Genomic DNA, 24,524 nt, shown 5'->3' on the forward strand with positions numbered 1-24,524 from the left:
CTGAAAAGTGTCATAACCGATGATGAAAAATGGATCACATACGACAATCGGAAGCGTAAAAGATCGTGGATAAGGGATGGTGAGTCGTCACAAGCATTCGCGAAGCCAGGATTGACGCCGAAAAAGGTGATGCTATGTGTGTGGTGGGACTGGAAGGGAATCGTCCACCATGAGCTACTTCCAGTTGGTCAGACCATTGATTCTCAACTCTACTGTGGACAACTAGAGAGATTAGGCCAGGCAATTGAAAGAAAACGGCCCGAATTGAATAATAGGAAAGATATTATCTTCCATCATGACAACGCCCGACCACACACTTCTTTGATGACCCGTCAAAAATTGCGAGGGCTTGGTTGGGAAGTTTTGATGCATCCACCGTATAGTCCAGACATAGCACCTTCTGACTATCACTTGTTCCGATCTCTGCAGAACTCTCTCAATGGAATTAAGCTGGTTTCAAAAGAAGCCTGTGAAAACCACTTGATTCAGTTTTTCAACCAGAAACCACAGAAATTCTTCACCGATGGCATCATGGCTCTACCCGAAAAATGGCGAAACATTGTCGATAATAATGGAGCATATTTGGTTTAAATAAATTCATTTTCACACTATAAGAAAACCAATTGAATTTTACTAAAAAAACGCCACGAACTTTTTCCCAGACCCAATATATGCATTTGCGATATTCGCAATAGTTATCAAGTTATTAATTATAAAAATCTGACGAGTGAACGCGCAACGGGATGGTACTGGAAGAGCAGTTTAAGTTTAGCGTAGCACAGTCGATCTAGCAATTGTTGCCGATGTGCGACAAAATATAGGAGCGACGAGATAAGAATAAAGCACCACGTTGTCCTTCGCCGCACGCCGACAAAAGTTGTTGGATCGATTAAACTGCACTAAACTCGGAGGTTTCTCTTAATATCATATCGGTGTGCGCTTACTTATCAAATTTTTATAATTAATAACTTGATAATTATTGAGAATATTACAAAATGATATAGGATTTTTGGGTTTGTCTTAATCCGCCCTATGTCCTCATAGCAAGTTAAGGGACACCTGCATATATTAAACGTATTATTTTATTTGTGTAACTTAAGATCACTTTAATCTTTATAGGTTATACTTACTTTTATTTTGACCTCGTTACCAAACCAACAGTAAATGAAAATCTGCGATAACATACAGGCCGTGTATAGTATTAATGGCACGATATTCACGTCGATTGTCGCCATAGCCAATTGAAATAAATTAGAGCACACCACTAATGTGCTCACTCCGAACTGGAGAGCGATTATCTTCACAAATTGACTATTGACCGTATATGCGTATCTACGATTAGTTTAGTGAATTTTAATCTATTTCCTGAGACAGAAATGATTTGTTGTCGTTTTTAATATATTTTTAATATATGTACAATGGAAAACAAAACGGTTTCACCAGTTCTTTTTCTTTGCAGCAACATTGGTAATCCGTGTAGTTATAAATTTAAGAATTACTGCTCAAGGACTTGCAAAAGAGAAAGAGAAAGAGAGAGAGAGAGAGACCCGCGATCTTTTAGTTTGGGCAGTTTGGTTAAGCAGTGATTCTTAAATTCACAACTACACGGATTACCAATGTCACTAGAAAAAAAAACTGTCGAAACCGTTTTGCTTTCCAATGTATATATAGCGCATTATTTCATAGTTTCAATCATTTTTAAATCATGTCGGGATGAAAAGGAGAATCTAGTTAGATGTAAATTTAGTGGAATCATAAGAAACTTCAATAGCAACTAACTCAAATATACGGTCGTGATGACGTACACATTCAGGCAGGACATGATGTTTCTGCGGGATTTGCATTAACCGATATTCCAAAATCTCGAGCTGGCAACATATATGCAGCAAGAGTCCGCATATCAAGCTGTCACAAGCGACGTTTACTGTCGCGCCAATTACCACGGCTATTGTTTGGTGAACATATACGAGGAAGAATAAAGCAGGTGCCGTGTAATTGAACGGCAGCCACGCTGGATAGGTTAAGCTTCCTCTCATAAAATCCACGAAGACAGACGTAAAAATCATGCATACGACAGTAGTCATGACGAGTAATAAATACCATAGCATGGTGTTCCTACGAATTGACTGTGAAAATTGTTAGGTTCATTTGCATTTAACGCAGTATTCAAAATGTTTTATTTTTGTACTTAAAGTATTAAAAATAATACTAATAAAAATTATTATTATTTTAATAAAAAAATTATTATTTTAATACTATTAAAAATAAATATTATAAAAATACTCATCAAGCACAGTGAGCGTTCCATAATTACCATATCCGCAATTGGAAGATGATACTTACTGTGCAATTTTGTCATATTTTTTCCGAATCGTTACCTCGCTCGATTCTATAGGCGCGAAAGGTTCGTTCATGAGACAAGTGATTATTCCGGTAACATTTTTGCAACTTAGCCACATGATAATTACTTTAGAGAAGGCCACAGACATAGTTAGCATCATATATATGGTATTAGCAAATACTTCGGAATTATCAATATTCAATATAATATTCATAAGCTGAGTTATGTTAAACGTAAACAATACCGAAATCAGTAACGCTCTATAAACGTTGTACATTATATGTTTAAATATCGATATCCAAGTAAGTGGTTGCCAGCATCCAGCGATCGCGCAAATAGTTAAGGTAAATTGCAGCACATTCATTTTATTTTGGCCGAAGTAGTTTTTTTTTACACCAAGCGATAACAATTATGATATAACGATATAATTGTACTTTTTGACATGAGGCCTCTTGATGTTTACGTACACCTAATCACAGATACTTCTACAATCACTTTGTAACGACATATAACAATTATCACTCGACTTCGAACGAACAAAGCATATCCCGAATGTCTACAGTATCACATATTTCTGGCATCCATTAGATATTCATCGCTGAGATCCATTTTCTCTGTTCGGCTTTATATTATTCATCATAATACCGAATTTATGACCCTATAATGTCTACGCAAGATAGCATTTTTATTACACAGCAAATCTAAATGGCACTTTTGCCATACGACTGAACAAGACGTTATTAATTTTTACCGAGTAGCACAGAAAGCGAACATATATTACTTTCCCTATCCTTCCGTCGCTCTTCAGTCCCTTCGAAAGATCATAAATATACTATATGTTAGATACGAATTGCTCTTATAAAACATTCATGTGAGGTAGTTTTTGCATAATAATTAAGAGATGTTTTATTTATTACTGTTGCTATCCATATGACTCACCGCGTCATCGCGTACAGATATTATGTTCCATATATTGATTTATAATTACAAACGGAAATTTGTTGCCCGGGATATGAACACTCGAAAGAGGAGAACTTTTAATCACCGACAAATAATAATGTAACAATATTTTAACAGAGGCTATGAGATTTTTAAAGATAACTTTTTAACATTTTAATGTTCTTATGTATAAATAAATAATAAAAATAACGATTATATTTGTCATCGTTATCAAAAAATCTAATTACATCATTGATTACTAATTACATCAATATTATCGTTGCTAGCAAAAAAGACAAAAGAAATAATATCTTTATTAAGCTACTGCTGAAAAAAAGTAACTTACAATTGTAGTGGCAACTTTCAACCCCAATTTCAATACGTTATTTTAGACGACAAATCAGCACAATGATTATTTAGGATAATCATATGGGTATCGCTGTCGAAGAGAAATGCACGATAAAAGGCGTGAATATCAACAGATATTTTAAGTTATTTAGAAATGGATTTTTGGATATATTTAGTTTCGTGCGTTGCGCTATTATTTGCGCGACTGTATCAGCACATTAAAGAGCGAATATGACATCTTAAGTACCTGTAACAGTTGTATGCAATTGAAAAATATGTCATGCGTGCGCATGGATTTACGTGAATTTGATGTTAATCGCGTAAGGCGATAACACAATAATTATACAAACCGCTACGAAAGACTCGAGATTCATTGGCATGTGCGTGCTAGTAAATTCGATAGGTATTGTCGCACGATTCATGATCATTAAGAGACCCTTCTTCATGTTGTCATCAAGCATCGTCCACTCCATATTGTAAATATTATCCGATAATTGCAAGCTCTACAAGTAAATAGCACAGTCTCGTGTGAAATTTGTTTCATTTACTTCTTAATTAACCAATGTCGATCGCATAATTTTCCTCAAATAAAATCGATTATTTTTCATAAAATGAATTATGTGAATAATTGAAAGAAGTGACCTCCACCTTTAGCTTGAGCTCGTTGCCGAACCAACAATAATAGAAAATTGCTGCGAGTGTAGAAGCTAGAAACATTATGCCTTGTATGTAAGCGGCACTAGACGATGTCATGGTCATATGGATTAGATCATAAGTCATTACTATCGTGACCATTGCAAATTCGCCGGGTACTATTCTCGCAAACTTTTTGTTCAACATATAAGCGTATCTAAAATCATGCAAAATACTTTTACTTAAATATTCTGCACAAGATATCTCTCTAGTAAGCACTATGTTTATTTTTACACATTTTAAAAACTCGTATAAATGCACAAAGTCTCATATTTGGTAGTACAATCGAAAAGATAATGATCATGAATAAAAAAAATATCATATAAAAAATAGTATGTGAAATAAAATTCGTTTGCTTCTAAGAAAATTGCTCCTAAAGATTGAAAGATTAATAATTTTCTGTCGTTTTAAACTTGAGTGACTTTTGACTTTTTACTTCATTCTATCATTTTTCATGTAATATTCTTTCTTTCTTTTTTCATTCGTGAATATCGAATACATGTGTATATCGTTGAGGTTCCTTTTTAATTACTTTTTTATGCCATAATGAAAATTTTAGTTAATCCGCGGACTGCTTCTTCACTCAATTATCCATAACGTTATCATTATAAATATTCGTAACATTATAATTTAATATTATTATAAATATCTTTGGCATTATCATATTATTTTTACGGCTATACTATCTAGCATATTATGTATATGTAGTATAGCATTATATATTGTAGTATAGCAAAACTATTTTAATACTTACTCGAGAATATGCATGTGATGACGTACGCAATCGCGCAGACTTTTTTGACCTTTCGCGAGATTTGATAAACGATATTCTAAGATTTCGATTTGACAGCAGATATGTAGTAATAGTCCACAAATAAGAGAGTCACTGGTAGGATGAGCGAGGCCGATGAACATTATGCTCATTACTTGATGAGTGTACGCAAAATAAAATAATGCGGAGATCGAATAGTTGAATGGTAACCACGTTTTATATAGTAATTCTCCGTTCCTGACTTGCGTAATTAATGAAAAGAAGATGACATACACAACGGATATCAGGATCAAAATTAAATAATAGAACGTATTATTCCTATAAAATAAGGAATAAAACTTGCCATGTTGATTTCTTTTTAAAATCTTATTGTATACTTGTTCCTTAATTATCATTCATTAAAAATGAAATATTAACTAAAATTTATTAAAATGTTAAAGATAAAATAGTTATATTATTTTTGTTTTTGGTAAAAGATAAATTGATAATGACGTGTTACTCATTAGTCGTTACAAATACACTCGTCAACAAAATTATCGCATAGATAAATTCATGTCAAAATTTCACACAATTTTAAATGATCATAATACCGCGAAACATTATCGTATTTGAAATATTTCTTTTTTAAAGGGTGAAGTCTGTATTTTAAGAAGCATTTGTCGGATTTTAAATTTATTCTCCTCCCTTCCCGCAGTCTTTTTAAAAGTAAAGACGTGTTATATCTCCAAAAAAATTGCACAATTTGACGTATCCTACGGGGTGGAATAAATTTTTTTCGTAAATTTCATGATAACCACCGTAAAGTATAAACTATTTCCTGCAATTTAAAAAAATAAGCACATTTGTACAATCTTTTTTCACGGAATTGTGACATTAAAGTTACGTATGCATTTTTTTTAATTGTTTAATTTGACGCACTCTACTAGGTGGAATGAATTCCTTCTATAAATTTTATGATAAACATTGTAAAATATCAACGTCCCTTGTAAATAAAAAAATAAAGAAAAGATTTGCACGACTTTCTTTCGGTGTTACGGTATATCAATGTTACCTATGCATTTTTAATCAGTTACGATCAGCATTAGCAATACCCGATGCACACCACGGAGGTTGCTGATCGGATTTTGCGCATCATGTGTGTATGTGTGCATTTTTCCCGCGCGCATTTTTCACAGCAGAGAAAAAAATCCTCTCCGTGGTGCGCATCGGGTAACGCTAATGCTGACAGTAACTGATTAAAACTACATAGGTAACATTGATACACCGTAACATCGCGGAAAAAAGTCGTGCAAATCTTTTCTTCATTTCTTTATTTGCAAGAAACGTTGATATTTTATCATAAAATGTTTGTCGTAATGTTTATCGTTGATGTTTATCATAAAATTTGTAGAAGGAATTCATTCCACGCAGTAGAATGCGTCAAATTAAACGATTAAAAAAAAATGCATACGTAACTTTGATATGTCATAACTCCGTGAAAAGAAACCGTATAGATCTGCTTTTTTTTAAATTGCAGGGAAAAGTTTATACTTTACGGTGGTTATCATGAAATTTACGGAAAAAATATGTCCTACTCCGTAGGATAAATAACATCATTTGTATATGTATGTGTCATTAATAAATAACGTCAAATTGTGCCATTTTTTTGGAGATGTAACATGTCTTTACTTTTGAAAACACTGCGGGAAGGAAGGAGAATAAATTCAAAATCCGACAAATGCTTCTTAACCTTTAGAGGACCGCAGTTGTTTTCTCCGACTTTTTTATTTTAAGTATTATAACTTTATTATTAACATCATTGGGTTGAATGACGAAAAAGATGGCGCCACTTTCGCGCCAATATATTGGCTTCCGGTCCGGAAAATAATCAGGATCCTTTTTTTTAGTTTTTCAACTTAATGTTATTAGATATTATTAAAATAATTATTTAACATCATTTTAGAGAAAAAGTTTGACAAATAACATGTATAAAAATGTTTGTACCGCAATTTATGAAATAGAAGGCAGTCAAAATGCATTATATTAAGAGGCACGGTAGTGTCTATATTACGCGAAACTGCGAATTGAAACGAAATGAGATATTCATATCTCGGCAATGGCTGAACCGATCGAGGTTTTTCTAGTCCCAATCGATTCGGCCTTAAAAAATAGGAAAAAAGTGTTCTTATGCTTTTTGTATACGTTATCTCTAAGTGGAAGCATTTTAAGATAAAGTCTGAATCACGGAAAATTTCGATTCAGCAAGAAACGTCGAACGCAAAGGAATGGGGATATGCGTGCACATTGCTTTCCTGACACCAGTAATGCGATTCTTTAACTCGTTATTGGAGTTAACGACAGTTTCGTTAACTCCAATAATGAGTTAAAGAATCGCGCCGCAGGAGCGCTACGAGAGCGTTGAAGAAGCAGATAGCAGTGAATGCGAGTGAGTAAGCGAGAGATATGCTAGAATACAGTATAGGAGAAATTGTGGAAAGAGAGAGAGAGGGGGGAGGGAGAGAGAGAGAGAGAAAGAGAGAGAGAGAGAGAGAGAGAGAGAGAGGAAATGCCTGAAGATAATAATGTGAGAATATTGTTAAGCATGGTATGTTGTGTCGCCCGTCATTTGATTACCGGTCAGCTGATGCTGAGCAGACGATATGATAGGCCATGCCTGAAAATTGAAAAATCAAAATCGAAAAATCAATAAATAAGTATCATTTTAAAGGTTATTCAAGAAAGGGTATTCAAGAAAGGGTATTCAAGAAAAACCTAACGACAAGAAATGTACGTAATATAAGTTTTTACATGTAAAATTTATAAAACTTACCTTTTTAATCAAAAAGGTAGAAAAGGCGCCAAGTACAACCGCAACACGTATTGTATTATTTTTAGAAATTTCAAATTCAAATTATTTTTTTTAAGGTATACATGTGTACATAACAAGTTTTTACAAATAAAACCTATATAAAATTTACCTTTTTAAAGAAAAAGGTAAAAAAAGGCGCCAACTACAAGCGCAACACGTATTGTGTTATTTTTAGAAATTTCAAATTCAAATTATTTTTTTTAAGATATATATGTGTACATAACATAAGTTTCTACAAGTAAAATTTATAACTTTAATAAAACTCTGTAATACTATTCTACTGTACAAAAGAAGTGATATATTAAAACAGTAGCGCCAACTGAGAAACCTAACATATATATATTAGGAGCGCAAAAAAGTTCTGAGTCTTTTTTTGCAAAATTCAAAATTTATTTAAAAACAAACAAAACTATATTAATCAACGAAATATTCCCCGTTTGCATCGATGACCTTTTGCCATCTTTCGTGCAGCTTGCGAATTCCCTGATGGTAGAAGCTCACCGGCTTCGAGGCGATAAAGTCATCAATGCATTTTCATATCTCTTCAAGTGTCACAAAATGTGTATCGGCCAAGAAATGCTGCAGAGACTGGAATAGGTAGTAATCGGAAAGCGCCATGTCTGGGCTATACGCCGCGTGCGGGAGAAGTTCCCAGCCTAACGCAAAGATATGGTCCTGAGTCACTTTCGCAACATGTGGTCGGGCATTGTCATGAAGCAGTATCACTTGACGACGCCCTTTGCCAGTAAATGGCCTCTTTTCTTCAAACGCATCGCTCAAATTGCTTAATTGTTGCTGATAGCGATCTGCCGTTACTGTTTCACCCGGCTGTAACAACTCGTGATACAGTACACCTTTCCAATCTCACCATATGCAAAGCAAAACTTTCTTGGCGTGGATATTGGTCTTTGGCGTCGATGTCGAAGGTTGACCAGGGTCAACCCATGATTTTTTACGCTTTGGATTATCATAAAGTATCCACTTTTCATCACCTGTAATGATTTGGCAGAAAATCCTTTTTCCGGAACCTTGAAAGCAAAGTGTGTGCCGTGTCACGCCGTCCATTTTTGTTGTCTTCGGACAGTGCATGCGGAACCCATCTGCTTTCCTTTTGAACTTTTCCCATTGCATGTAAACGTGTGGAAATGGCTTGTCGCGTAACGCCAAGTTGCTCTGCAAGCTCCTTTTCAGTTTGTGCAGAGTTTATATCCAACAATGCTTGCAGTTCCTCCGTTTCAATCTTTTGAGGGCGTCCAGCACGCGGTTCATCTTCAAGACTGAAATCTCCTTGGCGAAATTTTTGATACCACCTTTTACACGTAGCATAACTTACAGCGTTCTCTCCATATGCAACACAAATCATTTCAGTGGCTTCAGCAGCATTTTTCTTCAGATGAAACGCGAAGTGGATGGAAAATCGAATATGCTCTTTTGTTATTGCCATCGTGAACACTGCTGATTTTAAGGTTATGTGCATCAAACGCCAAATCGCACGATGTTTCGAAAGACTAAATGTCACTGCTTTAAAACCGCAAAAGGGCGGGAAAATTAATGCAATTTAAATTGTGGTTTCAGTAGTATGAAATCTAGGGCTCAGAACTTTTTTGCGCTCCTACATAACATAAGTTTTTAAAAGTAAAACTTATACAAAAAAAGTGATATATTAAAACAGTAGCGCCAACTGAGAAATCGTATACTTAATATTTTTAGAAATCTCAAATTCAAATTATTTCCTTTTTTTAAGATATATATTATGTACATAACATAAGTTTTTACAAGTAAAAATGATATCATGTTATAAAAATTTAACACGTTTATTAGTAGTGTCCAATATTTAATTTATCATTATTTATTATAACACTGAGTTATATGATTATTTTACTTGTTATTATAATGTACTTAACATAACTTTTTATAAGTAAAAATGATATCGCGGTATAAAATTTTAACACGTTTATTAATAGTGTTCAATATTTAAAAAAGATATCTTTTAAAAGGTTATTATTACAAATTCAAATTATTTTTTTTAAGTATATATGTGTACATAACATAAGTTTTTACAATTAAAACTTACACAAAAGAAGTGATATATTAAAACAGTAACGCCAACTGAGAAATCGTATACTTAATATTTTTAGAAATCACAAATTCTAATTATTTCCTTTTTTTAAGATATATATTAATTATGTATATAACATAAGTTTTTACAAGTAAAAATGAAATTTATTAGAACACTGAGTTATATGATTATTTTACTTGTTATTATAATATACATAACAAAAGTTTATACAAGTAAAAACGGTATCGTGTTATAAAAATTTAACACGTTAATTAATAGTATATAAAATTTAAAAAAGATAGCTTTTTAAAGGTTATTATTATTCAAAAAAATTCAAGAAAAACTAACTACAAAAGATGTCAATAACATAAATTTTTACAAAATTTATCATTATTTATTAGAACACTGAGTTATATGATTATTTTACTTGTTATTATAAAAATTAATTATTATAACAGTGCAATAAAAAATATTTAATACAAAAAATCTTGGCGCGGCTGCACCAAAAACTATATCGAATTAAAACTTGTTTAATACATACATGACAGTATTTTTATTATAATATAATGTACTTGTAAATTCTCTATCTATATATACAGTGTAATGTTTTATATCTAATTTGACTTTTATGTATATACATCTTCGATATAGTTTTTGGTGCCGCGCCAAGATTTTTTGTATTAAATATTTTTTATTGCACTGTTATAATAATTAATTTTTATAATAACAAGTAAAATAATCATATAACTCAGTGTTCTAATAAATAATGATAAATTTTGTAAAAATTTATGTTATTGACATCTTTTGTAGTGAGTTTTTCTTGAATTTTCTTGGATAATAATAACCTTTAAAGAGATATCTTTTTAAAATATTGGACACTATTAATAAACGTGTTAAATTTTTATAACACGATATAATGTTTATTAACTTATGTTAAAAACTTATGTTATATAAATTATAATAACAAGTAAAATAATCATATAACTCAGTGTTCTAATAAATATAATTTTTACTTGTATAAACTTATGTTACATACATAATAAATATACAGGGTGAACGATTAATCTGAAGACATTGAAATATCTCGAGGACTATGCATTGGATAAAAAAAGTGGTTAATGAAAGTTGTTAGCCTCGAAGGGGGACATCCAATGATACCAAACTCGACCTCCTACCCCACCCCCTGGGGGTGGGGGTTGGGGGCAACTTTGAAATCTTAAATGGAAACCCCCATTTTTTATTGCAGATGCGGATTCTACGCCACAAAATATGTAAATTTTGTCCGAAACTTTTTTTTTTATTCGTGATAGATGGCGCTGTAATCGCAAAAAATTATATTTTCCGCAATTCTCCAGAAATGATCATTGGATTGAGAGATAAAAAATACCTGTTCAATATTTTTAAAAAACATAATAAAAGTTATTCCCCCCATCCTCTCGGGGTAGGGTGGGTGGTAACGTTCAAATCTCAAATGGGAACCCGAATCGAAGAGGGAACTGCTCGACGCGCCACTATGGGTGTATGGCGAACTACGGCTTATTATAAAAGGCAGTGCAATGCGGTCAGAGCTCACTATAAAATAAATAACTATAAAAAAACTATAAAACTATAAAAAATAAAATAACTTTTATTATGTTCTTTAAAAATATTGAGCAGGTATTTTTTATTTCTCAATCCAATGATCATTTCTGGAGAATTGCGGAAAATATAATTTTTTGCGATTACAGCGCCATCTATCACGAATAAAAAAAAAAGTTTCGGATAAAATTTACGTATTTTGTGGCGTAGAATCCGTATCTGCAATAAAAAATGGGGGTTTCCATTTAAGATTTCAAAGTTGCCCCCAACCCCCACCCCCAGGGGGTGGGGTGGGAGGTCGAGTTTGGTATCATTGGATGTCCCCCTTCGAGACTAACAACTTTCATTAACCACTTTTTTATTCAATGCATAGTTCTCGAGATATTTCAATGTCTTCAGATAAATCGTGCACCCTGTATATCTTAAAAAAAGGAAATAATTACAATTTGAGATTTCTAAAAATATTAAGTATATGATTCCTCAGTTGGCGTTACTGTTTTAACACGATATAATGTTTACTTGTAAAAACTTATGTTATGTACATTATAATAACAAGTAAAATAATCATATAACTCAGTATTCTAATAAATATCATTTTTACTTGTAAAAACTTATGTTATGTATTGGGTGAGTGCAAAAGTTCGTGCGGAGTTTCAATAGATGGAGTTGTAAGCGTCGTAAAGTGTTGTCATTAATACTTCCATCTACATATTATATAACGTTGGAAAGGTGACGTCTTCAGCTGTTATTAAAAAAAATTCATTTGTTTTCATACAAACTGCTTCGAGAAATATCACTTTAAAAATGAGTATCGATAAGGTGCATTTACGGCATGTTATGCTTTACGAGTTTCGGAAGGGAATAAACGTTGCAGCAGCCGTAAAAAACATTCAGGATGTTTATCAGGATGAAGCACCAGCTAAACGAACTGTGGAAAAATGGTTTGCTAAATTTCGGCGCGGAGAATTTAACCTTGAAGACGAGCCACGCTCTGGTCGACCTTCTGACATTGATGACGATGTTTTGCGTACTTTAGTGCTCAATAATCCGCGAATTTCAACAGAAGAAGTTGCTACAGCACTAAACGTTGACCGATCAACCGCTTTTCGGCGTTTAAAAAAGATGGGATTCGATTTGAAGCTCGATATATGGGTGCCCCATTTGCTGACCGAGAAGAATAAAATCAAGCGAATTTCTGCAGCCGTTTCTTTACTCGGGCGGCTCAATAACGAGTCGTTTTTGGATCGACTAGTGACGGGCGATGAGAAATGGGTCCTCTACAACAATGTTCAGCGCAAACGGACATGGAAACAATCAGGTGAGCATGGTGACGCAATGCCAAAGGCCAGTTTGCACCCGATGAAGGTGATGCTCTCTGTTTGGTGGGATTGCAAGGGCATATAATCTATTTCGAGCTTCTCTCCGCTGGCGAAACGATTGATTCGGACAAGTACTGTCGCCAATTAACCAATCTGAATCGAGAAATAAAAGAGAAACGTCCGATTTTGTCAAATCGCAAGGGAGTCGTCTTTCATCACGACAACGCCAGACCACACGTTTCGAAAAAGACGCTGCGCAAACTGAAGAGCCTGAAATGGGATGTTTTAACGCATCCACCGTATTCTCCTGATATCGCACCATCTGACTATCACTTGTTCCGGTCATTGCAAACTTATTTAAATGGAAAAAACTTTGACTCTTTGGAGGCCTTAAAAAACGGCGTCTCTTCGTTCTTCGAATCTAAACCGCGCAGTTTTTATGATCGAGGCATCCGTATGCTGCCAGAACGTTGGGAAAAGATGATAGAAAACAATGGAGAATATATCATTGATTGAATAAAGATTTTTGTTTGCTTAATCACTGTGTGACTTTTACTCGCAAACTCCGCACGAACTTTTGCACTCACCCAATACATAATAAATGTATATCTTAAAAAAAGGAAATAATTTGAATTTGAGGTTTCTAAACATATGAAGTATATGATTTCTCAGTTGGCGTTACTGTTTTAATATATCACTTCTTTTATATAAGTTTTACTTGTAAAAACTTATGTTATGTACACATATACAGGGTGTTTGACAGCTGATCATGTAGACGAAAGTTGGAGATAGATTGGGTGTAGCCGAGAAGAAAAGTCATGTACCATAATGTCAAATTGCCAATAGTTATCGAGTTATTAATTAAAACATGTGAGCCAACGAGCCAACGAGCGCGTAGAGAGCGAAGGGCGACCGCAGTAAGCACGTAGACATTTGATACAGGCGGAGTCAGCGAGTGGCGATTGGCGAGCGCGCGCGGCGAGGGGCAACGTAAACGACAAGAGGCGAGCGCGCGCGACGAGGAGCGAGCGAGCGCAAGCGACAAGAGGCGAGCGAGCGCGAACGACGAGGAGCGAGCGAGCTATGAGGAAAAAGCTACAAAGAGAAAGCTCGCTCGCTCCTCGTCGCGCGCGATCGCCTCTTGTCGCTTACGTTGCCCCTCGCCGCGCGCGCTTGCCTATCGCCACTCGCTGACTCCGCCTGTATCAAATGTCTACGTGCTTACTGCGGCCGCCCTCCGCTCTCTACGCGCTCGTTGGCTCACATGTTTTAATTAATAACTTGTAACGAGGAGTTTTACCCCCGTTACCATCGTGTGACGGCGACCACCGATCGTCACACGATCGCGAGAAATCCTCGCTAAGCGCCCGGCAACACCTATGCCGCGGCAACCCGCCAGACCGCCGGGAAAGGCCGAATTCTCCGAAACGGTCGGGGAAGATCGGTCCCCCCAGAAAGGGGTAATTCGCGGAAATCGCATGCGCGACTTTCCGGGAAATCGGGGGAACTAATCCCCCGATTATCGGCCACCGATCGTCGAGAGGAATTTAGGGTATAAAACCCGCTCTCGACGAGAGATCGAGGCAGACCGTGAGAGACAGTCAGTCAGTCAGATCAGCTACCAAGGAGAGCTCCAGCGAGAATCGTGAAGAGAAGTCGACGAGAAGGCAAGGCATTCGCCGGTGAGTAAAGCTTCCACACCGTACCGAACCACCGGGAACTTTTACAAGACCCGGCAGCCGAGCCTCGTCGGCCGATCAGGCATCGCGATTTTACCGTACTTGTCCGTCTGTGTCGGCAGCAGTTAGCCACCGACACAGAATATTTCTAAGTATCTGTTCGCGGAATATAAGTGCTCGTCCGTCTGCGTCGGCAGCAATTAGCCACCGACGTAGAATAGTCTCTAATTCCTGTGCGCGTATATAAGTGTTCGTCCGTCTGTGTCAGCAGCAGTCAGCCACCGGCACGGAATAATTCTAAGTATCCGTTCGCGAATTTACCGTATTCGTCCGTCTGTGTCGGCAGCAGTTAGCCCCCGACACAGAATATTTCTAAGTATCTGTTCGCGAGATTGCCGTATTCGTCCGTCTGTGTCGGCAGCAGTTAGCCACCGACACAGAATATTTCTAAGTATCTGTTTCCGAACGAACGACAGCAGTTAGCCGCCGTTCCGCGATTTCTAAGTATTCGTCCGTCTGTGTCGGCAGCAGTTAGCCACCGACATAGAATCATTTCTAAGTTCTGTTCGTAAATATAAGTGCTCGTCCGTCTGTGTCGGCAGCAGTTAGCCACCGACACGGAAGATTTCTAAGTATCCGTTCGCGAATTTACCGTATTCGTCCGTCTGTGTCGGTAGCAGTTAGCCACCGACACAGAATAACTCTAAGTATCTGTTCGCGAGATTACCGTATTCGTCCGTCTGTGTCGGCAGCAGTTAGCCACCGGCACAGAATATTTCTAAGTATCCGTTCGCGGATTTATACGTGCTCGTCCGTCTGTGTCGGCAGCAGTTAGCCACCGGCACAGAATATTTCTAAGTATCCGTTCGCGGATTTATACGTGCTCGTCCGTCTGTGTCGGCAGCAGTTAGCCACCGACACAGAATATTTCTAAGTATCTGTTCGCGGATTCATACGTGCTCGTCCGTCTGTGTCGGCAGCAGTTAGCCACCGGCACAGAATATTTCTAAGTATCCGTTCGCGGATTTATACGTGCTCGTCCGTCTGTGTCGGCAGCAGTTAGCCACCGACACAGAATATTTCTAAGTATCTGCTCGCGGATTCATACGTGCTCGTCCGTCTGTGTCGGCAGCAGTTAGCCACCGGCACAGGATATTTCTAAGTATCTGTTCGCGGATTCATACGTGCTCGTCCGTCTGTGTCGGCAGCAGTTAGCCACCGGCACAGGATATTTCTAAGTATCTGTTCACCGATTTACAAGTGTTCGTCCGTCTGCGTCGGCAGCCGTTGGCCACCGACGAAGAATATTTCCGAAGTATCTGTTCGCGAAATCATCAGTGCTAGTCCGACTTGTGACTGTGGTGAGCTACCCGGAATAAACCGCCTCCAACTTATCCAGAGGACAGCTGGCGTAAAGCGCCCTCAACAGGACTCGTGGCCGAGGACGTCGGACTGCCACGAGGCCGCGGAACATCCCCTCTGATCCCGCGGTTAGGGGACCATCCTTGCGGCTAAGCGGGGAGTCACGGGCACCGAGGAACGGGCATCGCCGACGCCACACCGGGACAGCGAGCCGCCCACATACACTTATATACATATATCTATTATATAGCATCGGACGTCTTTTGAATAAACGGGGGCGCCTTGCGGGACGCACCCAACTTGTTAATACAGAAACACTGAACGCATCTTTCTTCCAAGAAGCTACCTTGAACTAGCCCTTCACCCGAGTAACGCACCGACGCGGCGGCGAGCGAGGCGTCGCGGAAGCGGCGAGCCGGGCGCGACGGTGGGGCGACCGATCGCACCGAACCCCGCGGGCGTTACCGTTACAAACTTGGTAAATATTGCCAATTTGACATTATAGTACTTGACTTTTCTTCTCGGCTGCACCCAATCTATTTCCAACTTTCGTCTGCATGATCAGCTATCAAACACCCTGTATATAAAATATATATACTACTGTGATCAAAAAATAAAGTGAATTTTTCATTTAAATTTCGCGAGTACTATAAAATCATGAAATTATTTTTTGGTGAGTTGGTAGCACTGTCTTTGACATCTATGCAGAGTTTCATGTCAATATATTCTATTACTACAGAGCTATACGTGTTTTTGTAAACATACAAAAGTGAGTTTTTCGATTTTTACTATGTTTGATTTTGTTGAGCAAAGAATTTGCATTAAATTTTGTTTGCGGAATGAATATTCTGCCGCGGAAACGTTGAGAATGTTGCAGAAGGCCTTTGGTGATAAGGCTATGTCGCAAAAAATATTTACAAGTGGTACAAAGGCTTCAGAGAAGGCCGAGAACGAGTTCAAGACGATCAGCGCCCCGGACGACCATCAACATCTACCGATGAAAGCCACATGAAGGAAATCAAAGATTTGCTGTTGGAATATTATTTGAGTGTTATGCGTCGTTTGCGTGAAGCTATTCATCTCAAGAGGCCAGAATTATGGGCAGACAATTCTTGGTTTTTGCACCACGATAATGCACCGTCCCACACTGCATTAGTTCTTCGAGAACAATTCGCCAAAAATTTGACCCATATTGTTCCACAACCACCGTATTCGCCTGATTTAGCACCGTGCGACTTCTGGCTATTGAACAAACTCAAAAGACCACTCCGGAGACACCGTTTCGACTCGATTGAGGAGATAAAAGCCGAATCGAAGAAAGTATTGAAGGCCATCCCGGAAAAAGACTTCTCTGACTGTTTCGAGGATTGGAAAAAACGTTGGCATAAGTGCATTGTGTCGGACGCGGAGTACTTTGAAGGCGATGAAATTGATTTGGAAGAATAAATAAAGATTTTTCATTTTATAAACAAATTCACCTTATTTTTTATCACAGTAGTATATGTATTAAACACGTAAACATATATATTTTAAATTTATTATTAAACGAGGAAACAATTTTAATGATAATGTGACGCACCAGCTGATTTCTTATACAGCGACGGGCCTGAGTGCACCGCGATCGTCGCCCTAGCCGCTAAGCGCGAAGCTCAGCTTCTATCTCGGTGCGAGAGAGACGGTAGGCGTCACCTACTGAATTTCTCCCGAAATGTGCAGATTGTGGCCAGCTCTATATTAGAAGATCCCTATTTCGAGCTATTGCAAATATAGCGATTCCGTTGTGATTAGCGTATGCGTGTGTTACGTCCTGTAGATTTAATTAGTAAAAATTCTTTCCTCTCGCAGATTTATATTCTCCTAATATAACTATAATAGGAATATATACATATATAAATATAAATTAGGAAACAGACCCATCTGGCGAACAGCCGTCGCGCCAAATGAAAGGCGATTCGGGAAAATTCCATAACAGGAAACAGTGCCCTGTTGTAAAAATCTACGTCTTCGTTTAAAGTTTATATCTGGGTAGTGTTCGCCAAGTGTGTCCGTCGTCCTAGCCATAAAAAAAATTTGAAACTCCGCGCTAACAAACCTTCAGTAAAACAAAGCAACACAGAGCATTCCTGCTCTAAAACTTGAAACTTATATCTTCCCAATCCAAAACCATATGTGCCCTATCAGTCAACCAACAAAGCTTACTTCACTGATAGTCGTAAAATCTGATCTCAGCCTTTGATTTACGGTATTTTGATTTTTCCAGCCGGCCACTTGTATACATTTCTCTATCTCAAGAATCCACCACCTCCACGCTTGTCGCGCCTAATTCATTCAGCCAATCATATATCCACCTAAAACTATGAGACACCCACGCTCCACCCTTTAGCCCTTCCATATTCATATCTCCAAAAACTAACTGTCTCCTCCCACGATGTCTTTTAACTTTGCTAATGGCTGAGACTTTTTCCCACTAAGACCAATTCACCCCTTCCTCAAAGGCCATCTCTCTACCCACCCTGATAGTTTCTGCCTCCGATTATCACTATAAAAACCGCGGTAATCCGCCTCCGCGACACACACTACTTCTATTTCTACTTCTAATTCTACTCTGAAAAAGGCAGTCATACTCTCACTCGGATATTCTGTTTTGAGCATTCAGAATTTAGATTTCAAGTCAGACATTCAGATAATATATCTACGATTCATATATCCGAGTTTGTGCAAACATTCAAAGAAATCAGCAAAAGGCATTAGTGTTTGTGTTATAATTGAACAACCGGAAGGGAGTGGACGAGCACAACTTAACCTACCGAGCAGGAGCTACCAAACGACAATTTTATTTTTTGCTCACCTTCGGGATAACAGGAGTCAGCAGTAAGTTCTGTTTTTTTTTTGCTTCTACCTTTTTTTTTATTTCCTCCTTCTTTCACTTCTCATACATACACACATACACATACACAGTCATTCCTCAACTGTATTAAACCGCGCCGTAATTCATTTTGTTATTTTAATAAATCTGTTTATATTTCATTCTTTTTCCAATTGATTTCAAAATCACATATACCCTTCCAACAGTCAACTCATGGTCCTATCCCCGGTAAAGGGATTCGCGTCCCTGACCGAAAAACGGACCGCTCGTCGTACGTCGGTGCCCGAGTAAAGGGACCCGTCGGGTCCCTGACCCGTTCACTGATACGCGTGTACGAACGAGGTTCGCCTTACTCGCGAACGAAAGGGTTGCGTTCCTCCTCTAGGACGTAACACGTGCTTGTAGTTATTTTGAAGAAGAAAGGAAAGAATAGTGATTCTGAACAGCGATCCACAGTATTTATTGCTGCACAAAAGTAAAAGATAAACACATTGTCTGTATCTATTAATGATAATAGGGAATCACGTCCCATAGATAATGAAAGTCTTACCCAGAGTTAACCTATAACCTCAAGATAACTGAGTTCCGTTAAAATAAAAATAATTGTATGTATCTATGAGACAGATTTATAAGAAACGTCGTTGTATATTTTCTTACATTATTTTCTATGTGAATACGTTTTGTAGATACGTTTTATTTTCTGCAATATGTTTGTTTATTCTGCAGTGGATATACATGCATATACCTCTGTAATATATTTACGTAAATGTACTACATACTTTAGAGAACAAAGCATCAGATAATTAAAATAAACAATTATAACACATAAACAGTAGCATAATAAATATTAGATCTGTAGTTGGAGCTCTGTATGTATATTATATTACTTTTACCAGGCGGTTAATAACTCTTAATTTTTTCTTAAAAAAAACACATTTAAATTGGGAGAAAGGTAAAAAATGGTTTATTCAAAGTATGCGCCATCGCTAGTTACACATTTTTCCCATCTCTCTGGCAATTTGTGGATGCCCTCCCAAAAGAACCGTACATCTTTTGAGGTGGTCCAATCATCAAGCCATTTTTCAACATCTCCGTAATTATTGAAATGTTTCATGGAGAGTGCGTGAGACATCGATGAAAACAAGTGGTAGTCGGAAGGGGCCAAGTCTGGTGAATACGGCGGGTGGGGCAAGAGTTCCCAGCTAAGTGTAGAAATGGTGTCTTTGACTGCTTTCGCTGTGTGTGATGGGGCGTTGTCGTGCTGCAAAACTACTTTCCCGTGCCTTATAGCCCATTCTGGTCGCTTTTCGATCAATGCATGGTTCAAATTGATCATTTGTTGACGGTATCAACTGTTTCACCTAGTTTCAGAAGCTCATGGTACACGATACCCTTCTGATCCCACCAAATGCACAGTATTATTTTCTTTCCAAAGCGATTCGGTCTTGCGGTCGATGTTGATGATTGTCCTGGGTAAACCCATGATTTTCTGAGTTTTGGGTTCTCAAAATATATCCATTTCTCGTCTCCAGTTACGATCCGATGCAAAAAAATCTTTCTTTTATGCCGAGAAAGCAAAACTTCGCACACCGTTTTTCGCTTTTTCATGTCTATCGTTCAACGGATGTGGTATCCATTTTCCTGCTTTCTGGATCTTTCCCATGGCATGCAGACGATCACAAATGGTTCGGCGACCAACATTTAACCTCTCTGTCATTTGTTGTTGAGTTTGCGTATCGTCTTCGTCCAACAATGCTTGCAATTCGGCACCTTGAAATTTTTTCGGTTGACCTGGGCGTTCTTTATCTTTCAAGTCAAAATCACCACTTATAATCGTCTAAACCAACGCACACAAGCGTCTTGTGTTAGGACATTGTCACTGTAAGTTTCCACAAGTATACGACAGCTTTCACTCGCGTTTTTCTTTTGACTGAACAAGAAAAGCAGTACGTGCAGCAAATGCTCTTTATTTGGCTTGAAACTCGACATGTTTACCACACGAAAAAAATATGACGCCAACCCGAAATCGTTTAAACATCAATGGCGTTTTGAAAGGTACCGTCATAGCAACAAAATGACATAAGAGGTTAAACTGTGAACCAATCCTTGTTTCCAGCGCCATCTCTTAAAAAAATTAAGAATTATTAACCGCCACACCTGGTATCTGATACAAATAAGACGCTTTGGTCTATACCAGAGCTGGCCACAATCTGCACATTTCGGACGAATTTCAATAGGTGACGCCTACCGTCTCCTCGCACCGCTCCGCGCTCAGTGGCTAGGGCGATGATCGTGATGCGCTCAAGCCCGTCGCTGTATAAGAAATCAGTTGGTGCGTCATATTATCATTAAAATTGTTTCCTCGTTTAATAACCACTTTAGAATATATATGTTTACGTGTTTAATACATATATATATATTTTATATATATATATAATTAATTACAATGTGTAATTAAAAGAATGACATTAAAAAAAGTATAATTAAAGAACTATTATAATAGATTTTCACATCACCCATGAGGTACTATTGTTGATGTGTTTTTTTTTAAATGGTTTCCCCAGTAGGCCTATTCCACTAAACAATGAAGACAAAATACGATAAAATGTACGGCTCGGCAGGAAAACTAGATGAAAAGAGGTAAACGATCATATTTAGGAAGAAATAAACTAGCACGTCTTGGGTCGTTTAGACTCTACTATAGATGATATATCCACAGACATTTTAGAAGAACTAGCTCGCATCAACGAAGAAAGTGATGTATCATTTAGAGAAGAACGTTTATCCGTTTTTGTCAATTTCATTCTTAAGAAGGAGCATTCGCATAAATATGTGGACCCAAATATAGAAAAAATTCGGAGACCAAAATCTCTAAGACGTGGATAAGATGAAGACTAAAATTTTGAAAAACTCGGTCTCCTTTTCTAATCGGGATTTCAAAGAAATATCGCATTGCAAATCGCACGATTCTTCCTGAAGAAATAGGCTTTGTTCCTCGATTTGCGCGGTAAGAGGATTGCTAAAGAGGATTAAATCTTGTCTTAAACTTTCGAAGTCAGAAAAACGCCTATCAAATTGATCAATTAAAGATTGAATAATATTCAGTTGCTTTGGAAAATTACAATTTGTGCCGTGTTCTTCAAAGAGAATTTGGCAAGAAGGGAAAAAGTGAAGAACATTACCTTGCAACTTATTTTTAAGAAGCAGCAATTTTCTGCGGAAAGCATCGATACAACTAACTAATTGCGTAATTGTTTGATTGGACTTTTGCAGCTTTAAATTTAGAATATTTAAATGATTTGTTAAATCAGTTATTAAAGCAAGCTAATGTGAGTCAACTATATATTTTTGCTCAAATCATATGTAAAACGATTTTTCATATGTCGAGGAGTTCTTAGACTTTGTATGATTACACAGGAGAACAACAGGTATTAAGATCTTTAAGGCTGTTAGCCAAATTCTACAAAAGTTTGACATCGATTTCTCCAAATGTTCGGCTATAGTCACCGATGGTGCAAAAGCAATGATAAGTTTGAAAAACAACTTTTTTGAATAAATAAGTCAGCGAGGTTTTAAAATCTCTGTTACTCATTGTATCATTCGTCTTATCTACGTCTTAGAGATTCGTACGTAATTTCGCCTCTTCGGCGTACTTTTTGCTGTAAAATTTTGTTTTCCTGCGGAGCCATACATTTTATCGTATTTCGTCTTTGTTATTTAGTGCAATAAGCCTACTGGCGAAACCACTTTAAAAAAAACGCATCAGCAATAGCATCTCAAGGGTGAAATCTATTGCAATAATTCTTTAATTATACCTTTTTTAATGATGTAATTCTTTTAATTATACATTGTTTTACTATACATTGTACACTATATATTGTTTTATTACAAATTAACTATCTTTATATATATATATATATATAAAATTTTTTACTCGCTTAATAATTACTTTCAAATATATATAAGTTTATGCATTATATATGTATATATATATATATATGCGTATGCGCGCGCACACACACACACACACATATATATACATATTATATTATATATATATACAGGGTGAGTCAATTAAAGTGTTACAGACTTATATCTTGGAAATGAATTATTTTAGAGAAAAATGTTTCAGACAAAAGTTGTATGGTGTCAAATGGGACATAAGAAAGTATCATTGGTTAGACCTTGATTAGCCATTTGAAGGTTACGTGAAGGTCACCAACAATTTTTGAAATAGAATGCCCTACTTTTTTTGGCATATTCTTATAATGTATTTCAAGAGCTTTCCAAAACATTACAACAAAGTACTTTTTTGTTAAGTACACCCCGAGTTATGAAACTTCAAAGTTGCAGTACCGCCGGCATTTGCATTATCCAAGGTGTATCGCGTGGAGATTGCACGCTCGGATTTACACCTCTTTGTATGTGTGTGTGTGTGTGTGTGTAATAGTGTGTTCATCACAGAGATAAAGACCCCATGGTTCGTCACCTCCATAGTACTTTATGACTCCAAACTTTATCTGCTGTGTCTGTATGAGAAATAAATAAAATTTTAAAAAATTTATTGCATTGTATATTCAAAATGCTGACCCTCTGCTAAAATACATATCAAAATTCTTTCACGAAAACATTCTCGGACGTGAGCTAACATTTCTGGTGTCACTTCAGCGCAGGCTCGACGAATTCTGTTTTTCATGTCCTCAGCTGCTGTGGGTGCAATTGACATTACTCGATCTTTTATAAAACCCGAGAGGAAGAAATCTAATGATGTTAAATCAGGCGAGCGAGCCGGCCATTCGATAGGTCCTCCTCGTCCTATCCATTTTCTAGGAAACATTTGGTTCATGACTCGTCTAGAGCACATCGCATTATGTGGAGGTGCACCATCGTGCTACATCCACATGTTTATCCTAATATTTAACGGAACATCTTCAAGTAGTTGCGGAAGTATGTCTCTTAAAAAATTGGAATACAGTGGGCCATTTAAATAGCCCTCGAAGAAGTAGGGACCTATAACCCAATCTCCCACAATTCCACACCAGACGTTTAAAGACCATGTGTATTGATGCGCAACAGTTCTCATCCAATGGGGATTTATATCAGACCAATAATGCATATTATGTCTGCTAATCTGTCCAGTATTTGTAAAATTGGCTTCATCAGAAAATATCAAATGATATGCAAAATGAGGATTAAGATTAAGTTGTCGACGTTCTTCAATCTCTAAAATTGCATCACTGCGTTACCGCATTATCATTCACGCGCTCACTCTTGATCCGACTGGCAGCGACACATATCGCTCCATACGTTATCATTATCAAAATGAATACTTTTGAAGAAGAGTTTAACATGTTAATGATTTTAGGAGAATGTAGGGGTAACTATAGGGCAGCTACAATTATGTTTAATGAACGCTATCCAAATTATCCACAAAAGTCTCATATGACATTTTATCGGATGAAAAAAAGATTCCTCCAATATGGTTGTGTGCGACCCAAACAAAAGAGACAGTCAACAATTGTTAATGAAGAAAATGCAGCAGATGTTATTGCGTATGTGTCATTAAATCCACATTCAAGTTCCAGGCAGATTTAAACAGAAAGTAGAATAAGCCAAACATCCGTTATGCGAATTCTACACAAATATAAATTTCATCCTTACCACATATCTTTACATCAAAATTTATACGAAAACGACTTTGCAAATCGCGTTAACTTTTG

The 24,524-nt window shown here is 37.0% G+C and overlaps 2 protein-coding genes across 2 annotated transcripts; both read right to left on the bottom strand.

The window, feature by feature from the left end:
• Positions 1–1,038: 1,038 nt before the first annotated feature.
• LOC109504480 (odorant receptor 46a-like) lies at positions 1,039–3,439 on the bottom strand. The gene is made up of 4 exons (XM_019844504.1): positions 2,344–3,439; positions 1,780–2,115; positions 1,131–1,332; positions 1,039–1,059 (listed from the first exon to the last, which is right to left on the bottom strand). Exons 1-4 carry the CDS (start codon positions 2,703–2,705, stop codon positions 1,039–1,041), a joined length of 921 nt encoding a protein of 306 aa, XP_019700063.1. The 5' UTR covers positions 2,706–3,439.
• A 139-nt stretch (positions 3,440–3,578) lies between these two features.
• On the bottom strand, positions 3,579–20,793 carry LOC105190671 (odorant receptor Or2-like). Its single transcript, XM_025305991.1, has 6 exons — positions 20,755–20,793; positions 20,395–20,641; positions 7,707–7,746; positions 4,277–4,478; positions 3,979–4,131; positions 3,579–3,875 (listed from the first exon to the last, which is right to left on the bottom strand). Exons 1-6 carry the CDS (start codon positions 20,791–20,793, stop codon positions 3,822–3,824), a joined length of 735 nt encoding a protein of 244 aa, XP_025161776.1. The 3' UTR covers positions 3,579–3,821.
• Between the last annotated feature and the right edge of the window lie 3,731 nt (positions 20,794–24,524).

Source organism: Harpegnathos saltator, unplaced genomic scaffold, assembly GCF_003227715.2.
Source record: "Harpegnathos saltator strain DR-91 unplaced genomic scaffold, Hsal_v8.6 scaffold745, whole genome shotgun sequence".
NCBI classification, from domain to species: Eukaryota; Metazoa; Arthropoda; class Insecta; order Hymenoptera; family Formicidae; genus Harpegnathos; species Harpegnathos saltator.

Coding starts and splice junctions, on each gene's coding strand:
- LOC109504480 (XM_019844504.1), bottom strand. CDS start 2,705: ATGAATGTGCTGCAATTTACCTTAACTATTTGCGCGATCGCTGGATGC. Junction 2,116..2,343: donor AAATATGACAAAATTGCACA/GTAAGTATCATC, acceptor GTCAATTCGTAG/GAACACCATGCTATGGTATT. Junction 1,060..1,130: donor GTAACGAGGTCAAAATAAAA/GTAAGTATAACC, acceptor TAATATATGCAG/GTGTCCCTTAACTTGCTATG.
- LOC105190671 (XM_025305991.1), bottom strand. CDS start 20,793: ATGTCGAGTTTCAAGCCAAATAAAGAGCATTTGCTGCAC. Junction 20,642..20,754: donor ATAAAGAGCATTTGCTGCAC/GTACTGCTTTTC, acceptor GCGTTGGTTTAG/ACGATTATAAGTGGTGATTT. Junction 3,876..3,978: donor ATCTCGAGTCTTTCGTAGCG/GTTTGTATAATT, acceptor CAACTGTTACAG/GTACTTAAGATGTCATATTC.